Genomic DNA, 15961 nt, shown 5'->3' with positions numbered 1-15961 from the left:
GGCTGGATGAACGGCACAGGAACGTGTCCTGTTGCACTGAACTCAGAGGCAATCAGAATCAGTGATTATCAGTTGTTTCCCTTACACGCACACACACGCACACAAACCCCCCCCCCCCACACACACACACACACACACACAGATACACACACGCACACACAACATTGGAGCTTCTCTGCAACACACTCAACCAAACACACACCACGCACACGTACACACTCTCTTACACACACAGACGCACGCACACGGCCATAACTCATGCAACACGCTGAACCAAACACACAACAACACACCCACTCTTACCCACGCACACACACGCGCATACAGCCATAGCTCCTGCAACACACTGAACCAAACAACACACACGCAGACACACAGAGCCATAGCTCCTGCAACACAGTGAACAAAACAAACACACACACACACACACACACACACATACACACACAAGCACACCAACTGTGCTGTTGCCAAAAAGCTAAGTCAGAGCTGCCAACGACTCCTCCCCCTCCCTCCCTGCAGCACCCTCACCTCCCCTCACCCCTCACCCTTTACCCCCCCCCCCCCCCATGCCACCAAGTTTAAACAGACCTGGGAGGAGGAAGAGGAGGAGGAGGAGGAGGACCCCCACTAGAATCCTAATGGACCCCTGACCGGGGCCACAGGGTGCACAGCGTATCCATCTGCATGCAGGGTGCAGCGCCGCGACACACACACCCTCTCACACACACTGCTGCTCACCTTATAGTCAGGGGACCCAACATAGTGCCCTGGGTTGTCCAGGGCACTATGGGGGAGAGAGAGAGAGGGAGAGAGAGAGAGAGAGAGAGAGCGAGAGAGAGAGAGAGAGAGAGAGAGAGAGAGAGAGAGAGAGAGAGAGAGAGAGAGAGAGAGAGAGAGAGGGAGGGAGGAGAGAGAGAGAGAGAGAGAGAGAGAGAGAGAGAGAGAGAGAGAGAGAGAGAGAGAGAGAGAGAGAGAGAGAGAGAGAGAGAGAGAGAGAATACCAAGACAAACTCTCAGGACTGGCGTGCATGTATGCCAGTGCATTACTGAAAAATAAAAACGTCCCTTCTTTTATGAGATAAAGTCATATAAGAACAAGAGGAAATTGAGCAAATCAGAAGCGATGCAGGTTGATCTACATGTTATACATTGAATTACAATAATGAATTGAGCAAGGACATTATAATGTTTCTCTGGCTTGTAATTACGTGATAAATTCAGTATTATTTATTGACAAGGCCGTTTGCTCGATATTTCGCAATAATTCACTTTTCATTTTTCTGTTGGAGCAGCAATGCACTTCTTTTCAGCTAACCCTCAGGGAAACAGGAGAGGTAGAGGGCACACACACACACACACACACACACACACACACACACACACACACAAAAAAAAAATACATACATGCACACAAAAACAGAACAACTATACAAACATATGCACACATAAAGACAAAAAAGTTGCACACAAAGGAAGAAAAGATCCCATGCACTTCAAACGAAAAGAGACCTACAAGACAAACAAAACACACACACACACACACACACACGCACGCACGCACACACACACACACACACACACACACACACACACACACACACACACACACACACATACACACACATTCATAGGAGCAGCAGGAGGCCTGCGGGACCGGTTAGAAAGGTGACCGGGTTAAATGTGCCTCGACTTTTTCATTTCCCCTAGCCAAAAGTGTGCCTGTGTGAATGTGTTATTGTGTGTGTTTGTGTCTGAGCCCAAGAGCTCAACACAGACAGACATCCACAACTCATTCTTAAAAAATGAGGCACAAGTGTTCCATAAACACATCCATGTTTATGCTTGTCTTCACTCAATAGGGAGGCTGGGATGATTGATGTACGGATGATGGATGGATGAGTGATGAATGAGTGATGCAGGGATGATTTATGTACAGCTTCATGTGCATCCCAGTCTCTCGTGTCTTGACCAACATTAAAACTAAACCCTTCAACTTGATAATACGAGGATGAACATAAGCTATAAAGTTATGCGTTACGTCTGATGTGGCGCAAAGACACATTCTGAACTTCACTCATAGTTAATCCATGCAGTGACAGTTGCACACACACACACACAGACACACACACACACACACACACACACACACACACACACACACACACACACACACACACACACACACACACACACACACATATACACACACACACAAACACAAACACAAACACGCAGGTGGCGGCTCTGCCTGCGGTGTGCGACTCCAGAAGTATTGTTCTCTTCTCACCGCCCATAACGTATGATCTGTGCACCGCACCTCAGAAACAACCAGGTGCTCTATCGCAATGCCTATGAGCCAGGCATCTGTGATCGTGCCAGCCTCCCCCCATACCCTGCTGACCCACATACAGCTGAATCAGGTTGGACGGTTAAACGCAACGTTGATAAATGTGTTCGATGTTACAATAGATATGTTACATATGTCAGCTCAGGCTTCTGTCGCGGAGCCTACACCACGTCAGTCTATGTGCAGGTGACGATTTCATTCAGAAGTTTGCCTCCGGCTTACTCTCTTACGGGGATGTTTTTGTGAATGGCTACCGTGGTTACGTATGCAGACTTTTTTCTTTTTTTTTAGCAACCGTTTAGCAAACCGGACGCTTTCGACCACGGCGACTTACGGTGAACTTTAGATAAAAAAAATTGACAGCCTACATGAAACATGTTCCACACCCACACACACATACACGCACACGCACATTTGTGGGTGCACGCCCTAGCACAAACACTAAACATATAAATAACATATATTGACATAAGTAACAAAATATCAATCTTAAAGGACAAAATAATACATAGAATATTTTGATTTAACTACTGACTGACTTCTGTTCCCTCTATTTAAGTATGCATTTCCTCAGTGCGTGGAAGAACGATGCCATGCGTTTTACACCATCGCCTCCGACCACGTCTAATGAACCAGCCCCGCACAGAGAAGCCGTGCGGTGTGTCCCCGGACTCCGGACCCACCTGTCTCCGCGAAGCTGATGATCTCCGAGGTCTCCTCCACCGCTTGGCGGCTCGTGGCATGCCCATCCAGGTAAGGGATCTCCACCCGGCCGTCCTCGCGCACCCTCCCGGCGTGCAGCTTCCGCAGCGCCGTCACCATGGCGGCCTTGGGCACGGGGTGCGTGATGTTGGGTCTCTCTCGCATCTGCAGCCGGCTCAGGATGTGCCTCTTGACGGCCTCTAGGAAGTCCCCGTTCAGCGTCTCCTCTGCCGGGTCGTTCGACTGCGTGACCCCGCAGGACGCGCACGTTTCCTGGGACACCGTGGGGTGCGCCTCGGTCAACGTGCAGCCCACGGAGACCATGCAAGCCACGAGTAATGCCGCTTGGAGACACACACAGCTACTCATGTTTCTCTGCCGTGATCCCTTTGTGGAAGAGGTGGTTGATCACTTTATGTATTTATTGAACTTAGCAGGCGTATGTTACCGATGATCGGCTGAAGTGTCCCGGGAAGCACGAGGCGCGCGGTACACCTGCAAGAAGAAACACGCTTTTCGTTCAACAGTCCTTTTCCATGCGAGAGGGGTGCACCTCAAATGCGAGGCATGCTGAACGATATAAATTCCTCTGGAAGATGTATGATGCAAAATCGGGTTTTTCTTTTTTAATGACTCAGTTTACCCAGGTCTTTTTTTTGTCATTTTGTCCGCCAATACGTTCCCCATCCAATACGTTTTACGGGCGCACGGTGCTCAGAGGGTCAAGGGAGTCAGAGTCCAGAGAGTCCAGAAAGTCCAGAGTCCTTCCCGTCCCACCGCTGATGTGATCCCGCCGGACTTTGAAGTCGCTCCAGAAGCGTCGCCCCGCGCGTCTCAGTTCGTGACGGAGACAGACAATACCTGACGTGACATGGCGTGATTTAATTCCAACGATGCTCAAAAAATCAAGTTCACAACCAGCACCCTCCCCCCCCCTACCCATCCATACACGACCACCCGCAAAAGCAGCAGCGTCCAAAGTATCCCTCCATTCCAAAGTACGCGTTGACCAGAAACTGCCCAAAATCCCGATTAAACATTATTATATGTCTTCTTCTTTTTTTTTTTTTTCAATCCATCAATTCCCACACGTTGTCATCGTTGACGTGAGTCCTCCTCTTTCCTCTCTCAGACGCGCACGCTCGCTGTGATGTGATGGTGGGACGTCCCGGCGCGCGGCTGTTGTAACCCCCTTGATCCTCCTCCCGCGCTGCAGACCAGGTCCATTCTGGCCGGCTCGCGCCCCTGACGTCGAGGTCTGTACATTCTGAGGAGGAGGAGGAGGAGGAGGAGGAGGAGGAGGAGGAGGAGGAGGAGGAGGAGGAGGAGGAGGAGGAGGAGGAGGAGGGGGAGGGGGGCGGGGGGGATACGGACGGGCGAGAGGGTCGGGGGGTTACACCTGAAGAAAGAAGCTGGACGATTCATCAGGGGTGGGGGGGGGGGGGGGGGGGCGAATTGGGGGCCGACCGATAAAGCTAATCTTTGCCCTTTTCAATCGATCGAGTTTTGAAGATTAATAAAAATACAAAATATTAATTCTAAATAATACAATCTACAATTATTTTGTTTTTTCCGGTTGTTCTCCGAATTTTAATTCTTCATTGGAAACATGTATTCCCTTTTCAAATCATCTGATATTTGACAATTCAAAAATTTTAATTCTAGAGAATAATTATCCTATAATATATTCTACAAAATATCTACTTTATTTTTTTTGGGTTGGTTGGTTGGTGTCCACATCTTCATTCGTAGAAACATGTAGGCCTATCCCAATTTTAAATTGAATCCCTTAAAGGACACGATAGCAATTAATCGATGGTCGGTTATTGCTCTTGCTCAGAGCTGCTCATTAATTATTATTCTACAAACAAAAGGGGCGTAGTCTCCTATTGCGCCGCCGAAAGGTTAGGATCATGACAACGTTAAGCCTTTCCAAACGATCCTGGTAACGAATTGGCAAGTGGCAACAAATGGCCTCTTAACTCGCCCTAATGACTTTGTTTTACATTTGAATTGGCTTGGGAGCGCAGTTGGGGACCAAAACCATTCAATTCAATTAGTTGGTAAACGAAGAAGAAAAAGAAAAAAAAGGCTGAACACTGAAAACAACCATTAGGCAATTAGAGACTTCCATTCCCTTAGGAAAGTGGGAATGGACATTTATTTGGAGGCAACTTGCTTCGTAAGGCAGATGTGGTGGTGGTGTAAAAAATATAAACAGGTTTCCCTGCGTGCGTTCTGGAGCGCATGTTTCTGTACGTGACCTTGACTTTGGCACAGACCCCTCACAGTCAAGGCAGCTTTGAGATAACTTGTAGAACACTGCCCCCTTGTGTCAAGAAGCAAAAGCAATTAGGCGTCTCTCTCTCTCTCTCTCTCTCTCTCTCTCTCTCTCTCTCTCTCTCTCTCTCTCTCTCTCTCTCTCTCTCTCTCTCTCTCTCTCTCTCTCTCTCTCTCTCTCGATAGATAAGTTGTATCTATTGATCGAAATAGGAACATCTATTTATTTATCTCTCTGTCCATTTCTATATTTTAGTCTGTCAGTCTTTCTGTGTGTCATAATGGATTTATCTGTCTGATAGTTTCGACATTTATTGTAAAAAAATAAAATAATACAGCCTACATTTGAAATGAATGAACATAGCAACAATAGGCCTGCGATTAATCTACCAGGTGACTTCTTGTAAATTTCAAAAGCCTTTCTCGTATTGCAAATATGAAACAGTATTTTGCCACATGGCTTTTTATGTTTGATGTGCACATTCTGTTTTTATAATCTTCCTATGTTTAGCCAAGCAAAGACAACCAAAACAGCTCCAATAACCATATCCACTGGCTCAGTGGTGGTCGTGTCCGTAATCGTGTCCATAATCAGTTAAATGTACCAGTTGGCCAGTATTTGCATCGCATAATGCAATGCACTACTATGCAAAAAAACACGTCCACGTTCATCCAAACAAACCAATTTGTCGGTTGGCTGGCTGTCACTTTAACGGAGGAGGAATGTGATGACATCACATCCGCTTCGTGTAATCTTCCCGGCGCTGCGTCCGAAGGCGAAGGTGGGGCGGATTCTTTTTTTTTTTTCACTCGTCAACTCTTTGCTAGAGAGTAGCAACTTGGAAGGAAGCGCATTGTTGTCAGAAAAAGAACTAAAGTTAAGTAGCCTACGGATGAAGGAGCCGGAGACGGAGAGGTGAGTCCAGACGGAGGAGCGTGCGTCTTATTGTGCAGCCACAATCCAGCAGCAGGGGGTCCCAGCCGGGGCTGCAGGAGTCCGACACACCGCGGTGAGTTGGGAACGTCTTTCTTCCGAGTTGCCCCCCATGCATAGAACTCACTACCTTCTTTGCTGTCCTACCATATGGGCGTGTTGGTGTTTTTGCACGATGCATAGTGGATCGTGTGTTGTGTGAGCTAGTGGCATCTGGGGACGTTTTTCTGGGGAGACGTTTTACTCCGATCCAACGTTTTTGGACCGAGGCGTAACCCCCGAATTATGGGAGAAGCTGTGTTATGCATGTAGGCCTGTACGGTTTTCCGTTTTAATTCTATGGAGTCTCATTGTAGCGCCTACTTCTTCTTCCTCGTCCAAGTTTGATAGTTCTCCTTTTTTTCTGTGGTCTGCTCCTAAAATGGTGGCTCTCTTCCTTCATTTATTATCACAGTCAGGGAATTTGAAGACATGATCACAAGCAGCGTCTCGGTACAACCTGTTGGCCCTGATGAGGGCAAACACGGGCCCGCCCGCATCTCCCACTGTTTGTTTGGTTTTATTGCATCTGTTACACGGTACCTCTACTGGGGTAATCAGTCCATGATTAAAAACAACATTCAGAAATACATTAAACATGTGCAGAGAATACACTTTAAATAAGCAAACAGAGTATATATCCATGCTATCCATGTCCATGTTCATTTCGAGTTTGACAATAATAATTATAACACTATGTTAATACAATAGTGGACAGCTGCTCCTTAAATGTACGGTTGTTAGGGTCATTTGTAGCCTCATTTGCAGCCTCCCCTCCCTGCAGTTAAGTTAAGTGAATTAAGTTTACCGTGGTCAGAGATTTGTGGTTTCATACGTTAGCCTCTTTTCACCCCAGCGATTGACATATGTTTTTTAACTACAACTTTTGCTCATTAACATGTGAAGTTAGCTATAGAAAAACAATTTCAAACTGGGTTGAGCGAGTGAATTTGTTTTCTGTTTGTGGGTGTGAACGAGATAACGTTACCCGCACGTCAACTTATCTACTGTGTGCGTGTGTGTCTGCTTCACTTCACTCTAAAGAGCGGTTCCATTTCGAGAGCACACAGTTCTCCGCTCCCAACGCCACACGTCAAGCGCCTGTCAATCAACGGCGCCATGGCGTCCAGTAAGAACAAGAACCAGAGCTCCCTGGTGCTCCACAAGGTCATCATGGTGGGCAGCGGCGGCGTGGGCAAGTCCGCGCTCACCCTGCAGTTCATGTATGACGAGGTGAGGCCCGCTTCTCCTCCATTGGCCCCACCGGGTTCCTGATAACAGCTCTCCGTGTGGCCCAACCTTACAGTGTGGCTGAGGTGTGTCCCACTACAGTGTGGCCGAGGGCCACTGGCCGGACGTGAGGTCACGTCTTTGGTTCATAAAAGTAGTAGTACTAGTAGTAGCAGTAATAGGAACCGTAGTAGGAGTAGTATTTGTAAAACTAACAGTAACAGTAGTAGTAGTATTTCCCCGACATATCCATATTGTTTATGTTTTGATAGTGGGATCATGGGTGTAGGTTCAACATTTAAGGGATTTCTCACACTGTTCTCAAGTCGTGAACAGGTAGAAAGTTTGGGAACGCAAACTGAAAATACTTTAATTGACTTTGAGGAGGGTGTGAAGAATCACTTAAATGTTGAGTCATGGTAGCGGTAGTGTATGTTTTGATAGTTTTAAATGCGAGTAGGCGAGAATATTATTCTTTATTGTCATTGCACAGGATACAACAAAATTGAAAATGAGAGTAGGTTCAACGTTTAAGTCACTTTTCACACTCTTCTCAAAGATTATGTTGTGCATTTCAGTTTGTTCTCCCAAAAATTCCCACCTGGGAAAGCAAAGTCCTTATCTCCGCATCTAGTGAAGTGCGTTACTATGTACACGGCTAAACACTATCCAAACCCCCCCCCCTTCTCCCCCCTCCAGTTTGTGGAGGACTACGAGCCCACCAAGGCGGACAGCTACAGGAAGAAGGTGGTGCTGGACGGCGAGGAGGTCCAGATCGACATCCTGGACACGGCGGGCCAGGAGGACTACGCCGCCATCCGGGACAACTACTTCCGCAGCGGCGAGGGCTTCCTGCTCGTCTTCTCCATCACGGAGCAGGAGTCCTTCGCAGCCACCGCAGAGTTCAGGTATGGCGTCCGCGGCTGCTACTACTACTGCTGCTGCTGCTGCTGCTGCTGCTGCTGCTGTTGTTGTTGTTGTTGAGGGCAAAGGTGGTGTCGTTTTTGAGCTTTTTAGCTTTGTGAAGCCTGCACCTGTAAAACGGGGTACACCATGAACTTGGGGGTACTCCAAAACCATTTGAATGTTAATCATCCAAGTCTCCCACTGCAATCAAAGTAAATGGTGTGTGTGTGTGTGTGTGTGTGTGTGTGTGTGTGTGTGTGTGTGTGTGTGTGTGTGTGTGTGTGTGTGTGTGTGTGTGTGTGTGTGTGTGTGTGTGTGTGTGTGTGTGTGTGTGTGTGCGCGTGCGTGCGTGTCAGGGAGCAGATCCTGCGGGTGAAGGAGGAGGAGGCCATTCCGCTGCTGCTGGTGGGCAACAAGTCGGACCTGGAGGAGCGCCGGCAGGTGTCTGCGGACGAGGCCACGGCACGGGCCGCCCAGTGGGGTGGGGTCACCTACGTGGAGACGTCGGCCAAGACGCGGGCCAACGTGGATAAGGTAACGCCGCCCCAGCCTCCGACATCCAGACCGTGTGAGGGTCTCTGTCTGTGTGTGTGTGTGTCTACTGGTCAATGTAATTGGCTGCGTGAGGGTCAGTGTGTGTGTGTGTGACGGCCTGTGTGAGTGTGTGTATCTGAGGGCCAGTTTGTGTGTGGGGTGAAAGTCTGAGTCCTTGAAGCTTCAGTCCTTGGTTCCTTAGCCCATAAAATTGAGTCAGCCATCAGCCATTCAAATTCAAATACATGTCAACATGATCTAAAAACCCCCACGATGACGCATCTCACGTCAGTGTCCCAAAGACGTCATCGCAATAGGATCTCATTCAGCCCAGTCAGGACAAACAACCACTTGGTTGGGGGCTGTAAGTTGCATCAATGTGTCTTCAAACACCCTTTTTTCTAAATGTCTAGTAGTTTATGGTGAAACAAAAACGACACAATCATCAAACCCAGGCCATAATAACATGATTCAGGGACATGTGACGGCTGAAACCTATCCAACAGTCTGTCTTTATTGGATTGGAATTGTAAAAAATATGAAGTTAATGTCTTAATCCGGATTCCGGGGAAAAACAGTGCTTATTTCTAAGTTTCTTTCTGTCTCTCTGTCACTGTTTCTCTTTCTGTCTCTACTTCTCTTTCCGTCTGTTTTTTTGTCTGTTTCTCTATGCATCTCTCTCATTGTCTCTCTCTCTGTCTCTCTCTGACTTTCTGTCCAGGTGTTCTTCGACCTTATGCGGGAGGTGAGGAAGAAGAAGATGTCTGAGATCAAGGACAAGAACGGGCCGAGCGGCAAGAAGAAGAAGCAACGGTGCTGCCTCCTCTAACCAGGGAGGCCAGGTCGCCACGGCAACGACACACACCCCCTCTGCCCCCCCCCCCCCCCCCCCATCCACGCCGGTGTAGCGACAACGGCCCCACATCGGTACAACTAGACACACACTAAGAGAATCCCCTTGACCTCCGAGGGGGGGGGGGGGGGGGTCTACCTCGACAACCGGGGGTCCCAGCTTAACAACTGCTCATTTTAGGACCCTATCCTACCCAGGACTGTTCATGTTGAAGTCGATGGATGTGCCGGTGCACACCTAGTTATTTCGACTGCACGAATGTGTGTGTGTTACGAATCCAATTCAGCATCTGGGATATCACTTATTTTACTTCCCACAGAACTCTTTTTTAATTAATTCTGCGCGGGCAGCTCGCATCAAAAGCCTCCATTCCCTAGGGTGAAAAAATAAAAAGATTTTCATGGGAAAGGTTTGCCGATTTCCAGTGATCCAGAGATCCAGTGTGTTTACTCAATTGAATGTAGTCACAACAAGAATTGTTTTGACAAGCCTATTTCTGTACTTTTATAAAAAGTCATCATGGGTTCCCATAGCTACCCTCCCCCATCTCCCATTATCACCAACCCCCCCTTCGATTATTCAAGGAGATCACTAAAAAGGGACATGTTTAGTGCCAAATATATTCTTCTCGTCCTCATTTAGTGAAATTTGGTGTTAAATGGGTCTGGTGTAGGTCAAGTCCTACGGCGTGATCGTCGGTCTGGTTCAGTTGTAGCGCCACTGAGCTGAGAAAAACTGCGAAAACTAATGACTCCGACTGCCCTATTCTCGACATCTTACAACTCTATTTGGAATCTCTTGTGGTCGTGGTGTTTGAGTCAGGTAAAGGGTGATTTCCTTTAGAAAAAAACGCAAATTATCTTCCCTTGTGTCGTATTATCAATGGCGTTATTTTCAAACCTGTCTTGAATGACCTATTATAATAAACCAGCTGATTTCGGAAACGGATCGTGTTTTTGGGTTATGTCATGTGACGAAGGCGGTGGTGGGGGGGGGGGGGGGGGGAGAGAAACTAAAGTACACTATACTGACCTTTTGGTTTGAACTGCTAATCAGATGTTAGCTAGTTTTGAATTTCTGTCACCAAAGTGCAGTTAACATGGGATAAAACCAAAGAGACACCAGCAAATGTCATGGATGGGGCAATGGCGGAGAAGGGAGTAAAGCCATTGGTCAAGTGTATTACTGGTACAGCAGGGATCGCTCCAATGCTCTTTGCTTACCAAACCACTTGTATGTTGATGGTGGAACAGTCCTCATTCATTCATTCAAATGTCCTTCCTCTTCCATATTGCGACACAGATATACAGGACTTAGTGGTCAACGTCATAGTTTGTTTCTACAGTCGCCCATGATGAAACTGGCCTCTTGGCTCAGCAGACCAACCTGTGAGTCATGTGGTGAATATCGTCTGCTTCACACAACCCGTTTAGACCGAAAAAGGGACTCACCTATTCATCGTTCGAAGCACATACGTATATATTTGTACTTTCACAGAGTCTTGTGATTTTAATTTTTTTCTATTGGTTTGTCACACATTTGTAACACAAACTCAATACATTGACCTGCACATAAAACAAGTATGCAGTGAATACCTTTATAACTGTATTATATATTTGTATTAATAAAGAAAATCATATTTCACAAAGTGAGCCCTCTGGTCAACTATTATTCAACCATCAGATTAAAAAAGATAATATGAAAGGGCCAATGATGCCATATACACACATGTGCACACTCACATACACACATGACTTATATTGAAAAGAATTTGAATACAATAGAAGTTTGCAAAACAGAACTAGTTGTAGATATGTTTCACCACTAGATGGCAGGCTAACCTTGAATTGCAGCTCGAAAGACCCTGAAGTGCCAGCCACCTCATTACACTATTTATTTAGTAAGTCGATATGCAGGGTTCATGTTGGAACAAGTGCCAGCCGTAAGATGTGCTTTATTTTGGGACTAGAATGAGGAACAGGTGACTTTAATTCTGTACAGTTCGAAGCGGGGTCACTATACAGCAGCCATGTGAGTGATTCAATAATGTAAGGGATTGATGTAAGAAACAGTCTGTTGAAAACAACCAGCAGTAGCTGCAACTCGGATCTTCTGCCTTCACATTATCCTGCTATCTGTTAAACTCCTTAAACAATTGCATTCCAGTTATCTATTAGGCCTAATGCTAAAACGGTGTAGGTATTTTATGATTTTTAAAAAATAAAGGAAGTTCCTTTAAAATCCCAAACATCTGCCACACCCAGTAGTATTCAATGCTATTACTACTACTACTACTACTACTACTATTACTACTCCTTCAATACTTATACTAGTAGCAGTGCTACTGCTACTTCTACACTTAATAATATACATCATGACAATTTGCTTTTGTTTTCTGGACATAAAAGCCTTGGTGTCTCTACCATGCATTACTTCAAACTCCCCTTCAGAGAAAGGCTTAAAAAGAAGTATACTAATTGAATATGCCTGACGGGCCAGATTGAACAATGGGCCGGGCCGGGCCGCATGTGGCCCGCAAGCTATAGTTTGCCAAGCTGTGCCTTAAAGTGAGCGAGTGTTGGGGCATCAGAAGAGAGGCAACAGCAGGTGTTTGTGGCTTTAACTGACCAGAGGCCAGTGGGATCTTCAGTAACCCAGTTAACTGGCCGGATGAATAAAGTTCAATTAACCTAATATCATTATCTAATAATATACTAGGGGAACTATTTCAGTGTGTTTGTCACAAGTGTAAACGGCTGTGTAAATGGAAGGGTCAATCTTCAAATAGGTCTCTAAACCAAGTCGAATCAAAGCAATCGAATGGGTTACCTTTTTAGCTGTAACCCTAACCCAACTCTCAGATCTGTAGGTAAGATCTGAGAGTTGTAAAGAGAGAGAGCAGAAGAGAGCGAGATTGTGGAAGAAGCTAAGGGTCTCCTCCCTCTCTGCCCCCTCCCTCCTTCCCTACCTTTCTCCACCACTGACGTGTTTCATTCACAGTCCGGTGATTGACAGGCAGAGATGGATTCCCTGAGTCAATCAGGAAAGAAACAGAAACAGATATTATCCCAGAGCATTTCACTCACTAATAGCTGATTAGTCTAGGCCTTTTTCTAAAACAACTTTCTAAAATGACAGCCCTTAAATCGTACCCAGCACCTTCAACTCCTCAGTCGTTTGCTCCAGAGCACTTCAACAGAGGCCGGACACATTCTGTTCCAACCGGTTCACAAAAACCCTGTCCTGTGTCCCCGCCAGCGGGGGGTGTCCTCAGCCAAGAGGGCGGAGCTCCCACCTAGCGATGCCTCAGAAGTTGCTGGAGCGACACTGGAAGTGCACAACCTAAGCCTCTTACTGTAATTCACTGAGCCTCCAGAGTCCAGCACAGCACAGCCGGGATCAGCAGAATGTGAGATGCCGGGTCCCGTCTAAAGGCTACACCTCAGTAGTGTTTACCCGTCTAATAACAGCGGTGAGGGTCACGTTGTTGTCTCCGTGTGGATCGGATAACACGATGGCTTGAAGACCTCCAGAGAGAGAGAGAGAGAGAGAGAGGGATGCTGTCCGGGGACGTGGTGGGCATGTGGGGGGTGGCCCTCAGCGACGGAGTGTACAGGATAGAGTTTGCTCATGGCACCACCACGGGGAAACGCGTCGTGTACGTCAACGGACAGGTAGGCCGTGGCCTTCATGTTCCCCTGGGGTCATTTGTAAACGTGTGTCTTGTACTGACGCCCGGGTTCGGTCGGTGTCAGGCCGCGGGCCGCCACACCCCTCAGAGAGCCTGGCTCCAGGCTGAGACGGTTCTGCTGGTAGTCAAAGGGAGGACAATAGAGAGGAATGGAGAGTTAAAGGGGTGATATCTTGCTATCAGGTGTGAGTGTGATAAGCAATTACAAGCCATTTGAAAATCTGCCTTTCCCTGTGCCCTTGTGACATCACTAGTGGGCGTGTCCAGTCCACCTATATGTGTGTTGGATAGATCAAGTCCATCAGCCTACCCGGTGGAATGTGGCAAAGGTTGCTTATCTATCCAACATACATCTAGGTGGACGCACCCACTAGGGATGACACTATGGTACAAGGAAAGGCAGATTATTCAAACGGCTTGTAATGGCTAATCACACTCACACCTGGTGGCATAATATCACCCCTTTCAATAAAATGAATACATTTGCTCAGAAGAAAATCAAATGCACAAGCAAGATTTAAACTGTCTATATCAATTTTAATATCTCCACGTAGGTGTTCAAATATGCTGCTAAACAGTCAAGGCTACATATTTTTAAGCAATGATGTCAATTGAATTCTGGAGTCAGAAAGTTGCAATGCATTCCGAGGCACAGCGTAAAAAGGGGGCCAGAGGGATCCTTTGTCCCCCGTTGACAGGACAGGGCCATCCATCCCAGCTCGGGGAACTCAAGTCGGGGCCTGTGGTTCAATGCCTCCTTTGACAGGAAGTGGTCCGAAGGGACTGGATGTTCAAGCTGGTGGGGAGGGAGGCGTTCACGGTGGGCCGCGCTCGCACCAGAGCCTGCGTCAACATCGAGGCAGTCACCGGCTTCTCCTACGAGTACTCGCTGGAGATCGACGGCAAGAGCCTGGAGAAGTTCCGCCACGACAGGGCAAAGGTCACCACCACCTGGATCCTGAAGGTGGATGGAGAGGACTTCAGGGTGGTGCTGGGTGAGGCTCCGAATCCATGTTTAGATTCCCGACCTTCTGGTTGAGAAACGATATTAAAAGCCAACCTATCACCACAGTCAGCCACACCGCTGAGGAGACACCGTTCACTGAATTGTTGTTCTAGATTAATAGGGAACGGGTGATGTCACTTGGCATCGATTTGATCAGGATCTGCCACTGTGCTGTCCGTGTGGATCTAGTGTTGATGTTGGCTTTACATGTGCCACTGCAATATAATGACCTCAGGTGTTATTCTGATTGGACGTGGGGAACTCCAAGTTCTATTAAAACCCTCTGGGAAAATAAAACGATAACTAGGGAGGAAAATGCAGTTCAAGGTTCATCCATTCAAGATCACTCATTAACAGTAGTTCCATGTCTGGAATGATAACAGTGCAGAAGGATTTCTCAGCATGAGATATCAGAAACTACCGTTTAATATTGTTATAACAGCAGTGACCGGATGCATTCAGTTGCATGCAGTTAAAACGCTCCTTGACGGACGAAACAAACCATTTTTCTTTCGGAGAGAAGGGACATTGGATTGTTAACTTCCTACTCAAAAAATAACTCATAAATTATGTACTTCCAACAGAAAAGGACACTATGGATGTGTGGTGCAACGGACAGAAAATGGACACAATGGTGAGGTTCCCGATGTGTGAACCTGTTGGGACACGGTGATTATGTGGTCTTTTATCCTATGCACCTAACTTTATTCTCCTCTGGTTTGAACTGTTTTGTGCAGGGCGAGTTTGTTGACGACGGCACCGAGACCAACTTCTCCGTGGGCGACCACGAGTGCTGCATAAAGGCCACGAGTGGTGGGAGGAAGAAGAGCGGCATCGTGCACTATCTGCTGCTCGACGGAGAGACGATGCCCGCACTATGACAGCAACTTTGAACCAAATACTTAAATATAAATAATAATAATAGTCAGTCCATTATTATTATTATTGTTAGTATTATTATTATTATAAATAATAATAATAATAATAATATTAATACAAATAATAATGATGATAACGTCTCTCAAACATACATTCTTCTTCATCTTCTTGTTTTATTATTATCATGATATAGGCCTACCACTATGCTACCTGATTCTGTTTGACGAGATAGATCATTGCATGGTATTTAGTTTTTCTAAGTATAAGTCCACTTTTCTGGTGAGATGTGTCCAATGATAAATAAAGCATGTTTTGTGCATCAGCGTATGGCCTTACTGTACTTACTGTATCTTTAATGGCGCAGATGGTTATTACACATTTTTAAATCCCAGATAAATACGTTTTAAGCACTTTGCAAACAACAGTCATACGTTGAAGCATATCATTGGCAGCGGTGGGATAAAAATACATCGTACATTGCATTTAAATGGAAACATGTCCTTAGAATTAACCGAGTGGGATTTCTCATTGATCCTGCGCGTCCCTGTTGCGCAGCA

General features: G+C 46.6%; 3 protein-coding genes across 3 annotated transcripts in view; 2 read left to right on the top strand and 1 right to left on the bottom strand.

Moving 5' to 3' along the window:
- The window catches only part of LOC115542347 (inhibin beta B chain), an 11211-nt gene extending 7019 nt beyond the window's left edge, over positions 1-4192 (bottom strand). Inside the window, exon 1 of the mRNA XM_030354601.1 lies at positions 3034-4192. Within this exon, the coding sequence (XP_030210461.1) occupies positions 3034-3421 (388 nt within the window). The 5' untranslated portion in view covers positions 3422-4192. The remainder of the gene's footprint in view (positions 1-3033) is intronic.
- A 1873-nt stretch (positions 4193-6065) lies between these two features.
- LOC115542383 (ras-related protein ralB-A) lies at positions 6066-11480 on the top strand. The gene is made up of 5 exons (XM_030354649.1): positions 6066-6342; positions 7350-7538; positions 8235-8443; positions 8798-8975; positions 9697-11480. The coding sequence occupies exons 2-5, from the start codon at positions 7425-7427 to the stop codon at positions 9802-9804; spliced, it is 609 nt and encodes a 202-aa protein (XP_030210509.1). The 5' UTR covers positions 6066-6342; positions 7350-7424; the 3' UTR covers positions 9805-11480.
- Positions 11481-13134: 1654 nt separating this feature from the next.
- LOC115542387 (fas apoptotic inhibitory molecule 1) lies at positions 13135-15729 on the top strand. The gene is made up of 4 exons (XM_030354654.1): positions 13135-13502; positions 14286-14514; positions 15110-15159; positions 15263-15729. The coding sequence occupies exons 1-4, from the start codon at positions 13386-13388 to the stop codon at positions 15404-15406; spliced, it is 540 nt and encodes a 179-aa protein (XP_030210514.1). The 5' UTR covers positions 13135-13385; the 3' UTR covers positions 15407-15729.
- Positions 15730-15961: the final 232 nt, after the last annotated feature.

This window comes from Gadus morhua, chromosome 4 (assembly GCF_902167405.1).
Source record: "Gadus morhua chromosome 4, gadMor3.0, whole genome shotgun sequence".
In the NCBI taxonomy this organism is placed as follows: Eukaryota; Metazoa; Chordata; class Actinopteri; order Gadiformes; family Gadidae; genus Gadus; species Gadus morhua.
The sequence above is the reverse complement of the archived record's forward strand: the minus strand, read 5'-3'. Positions and strand labels throughout refer to the sequence as shown.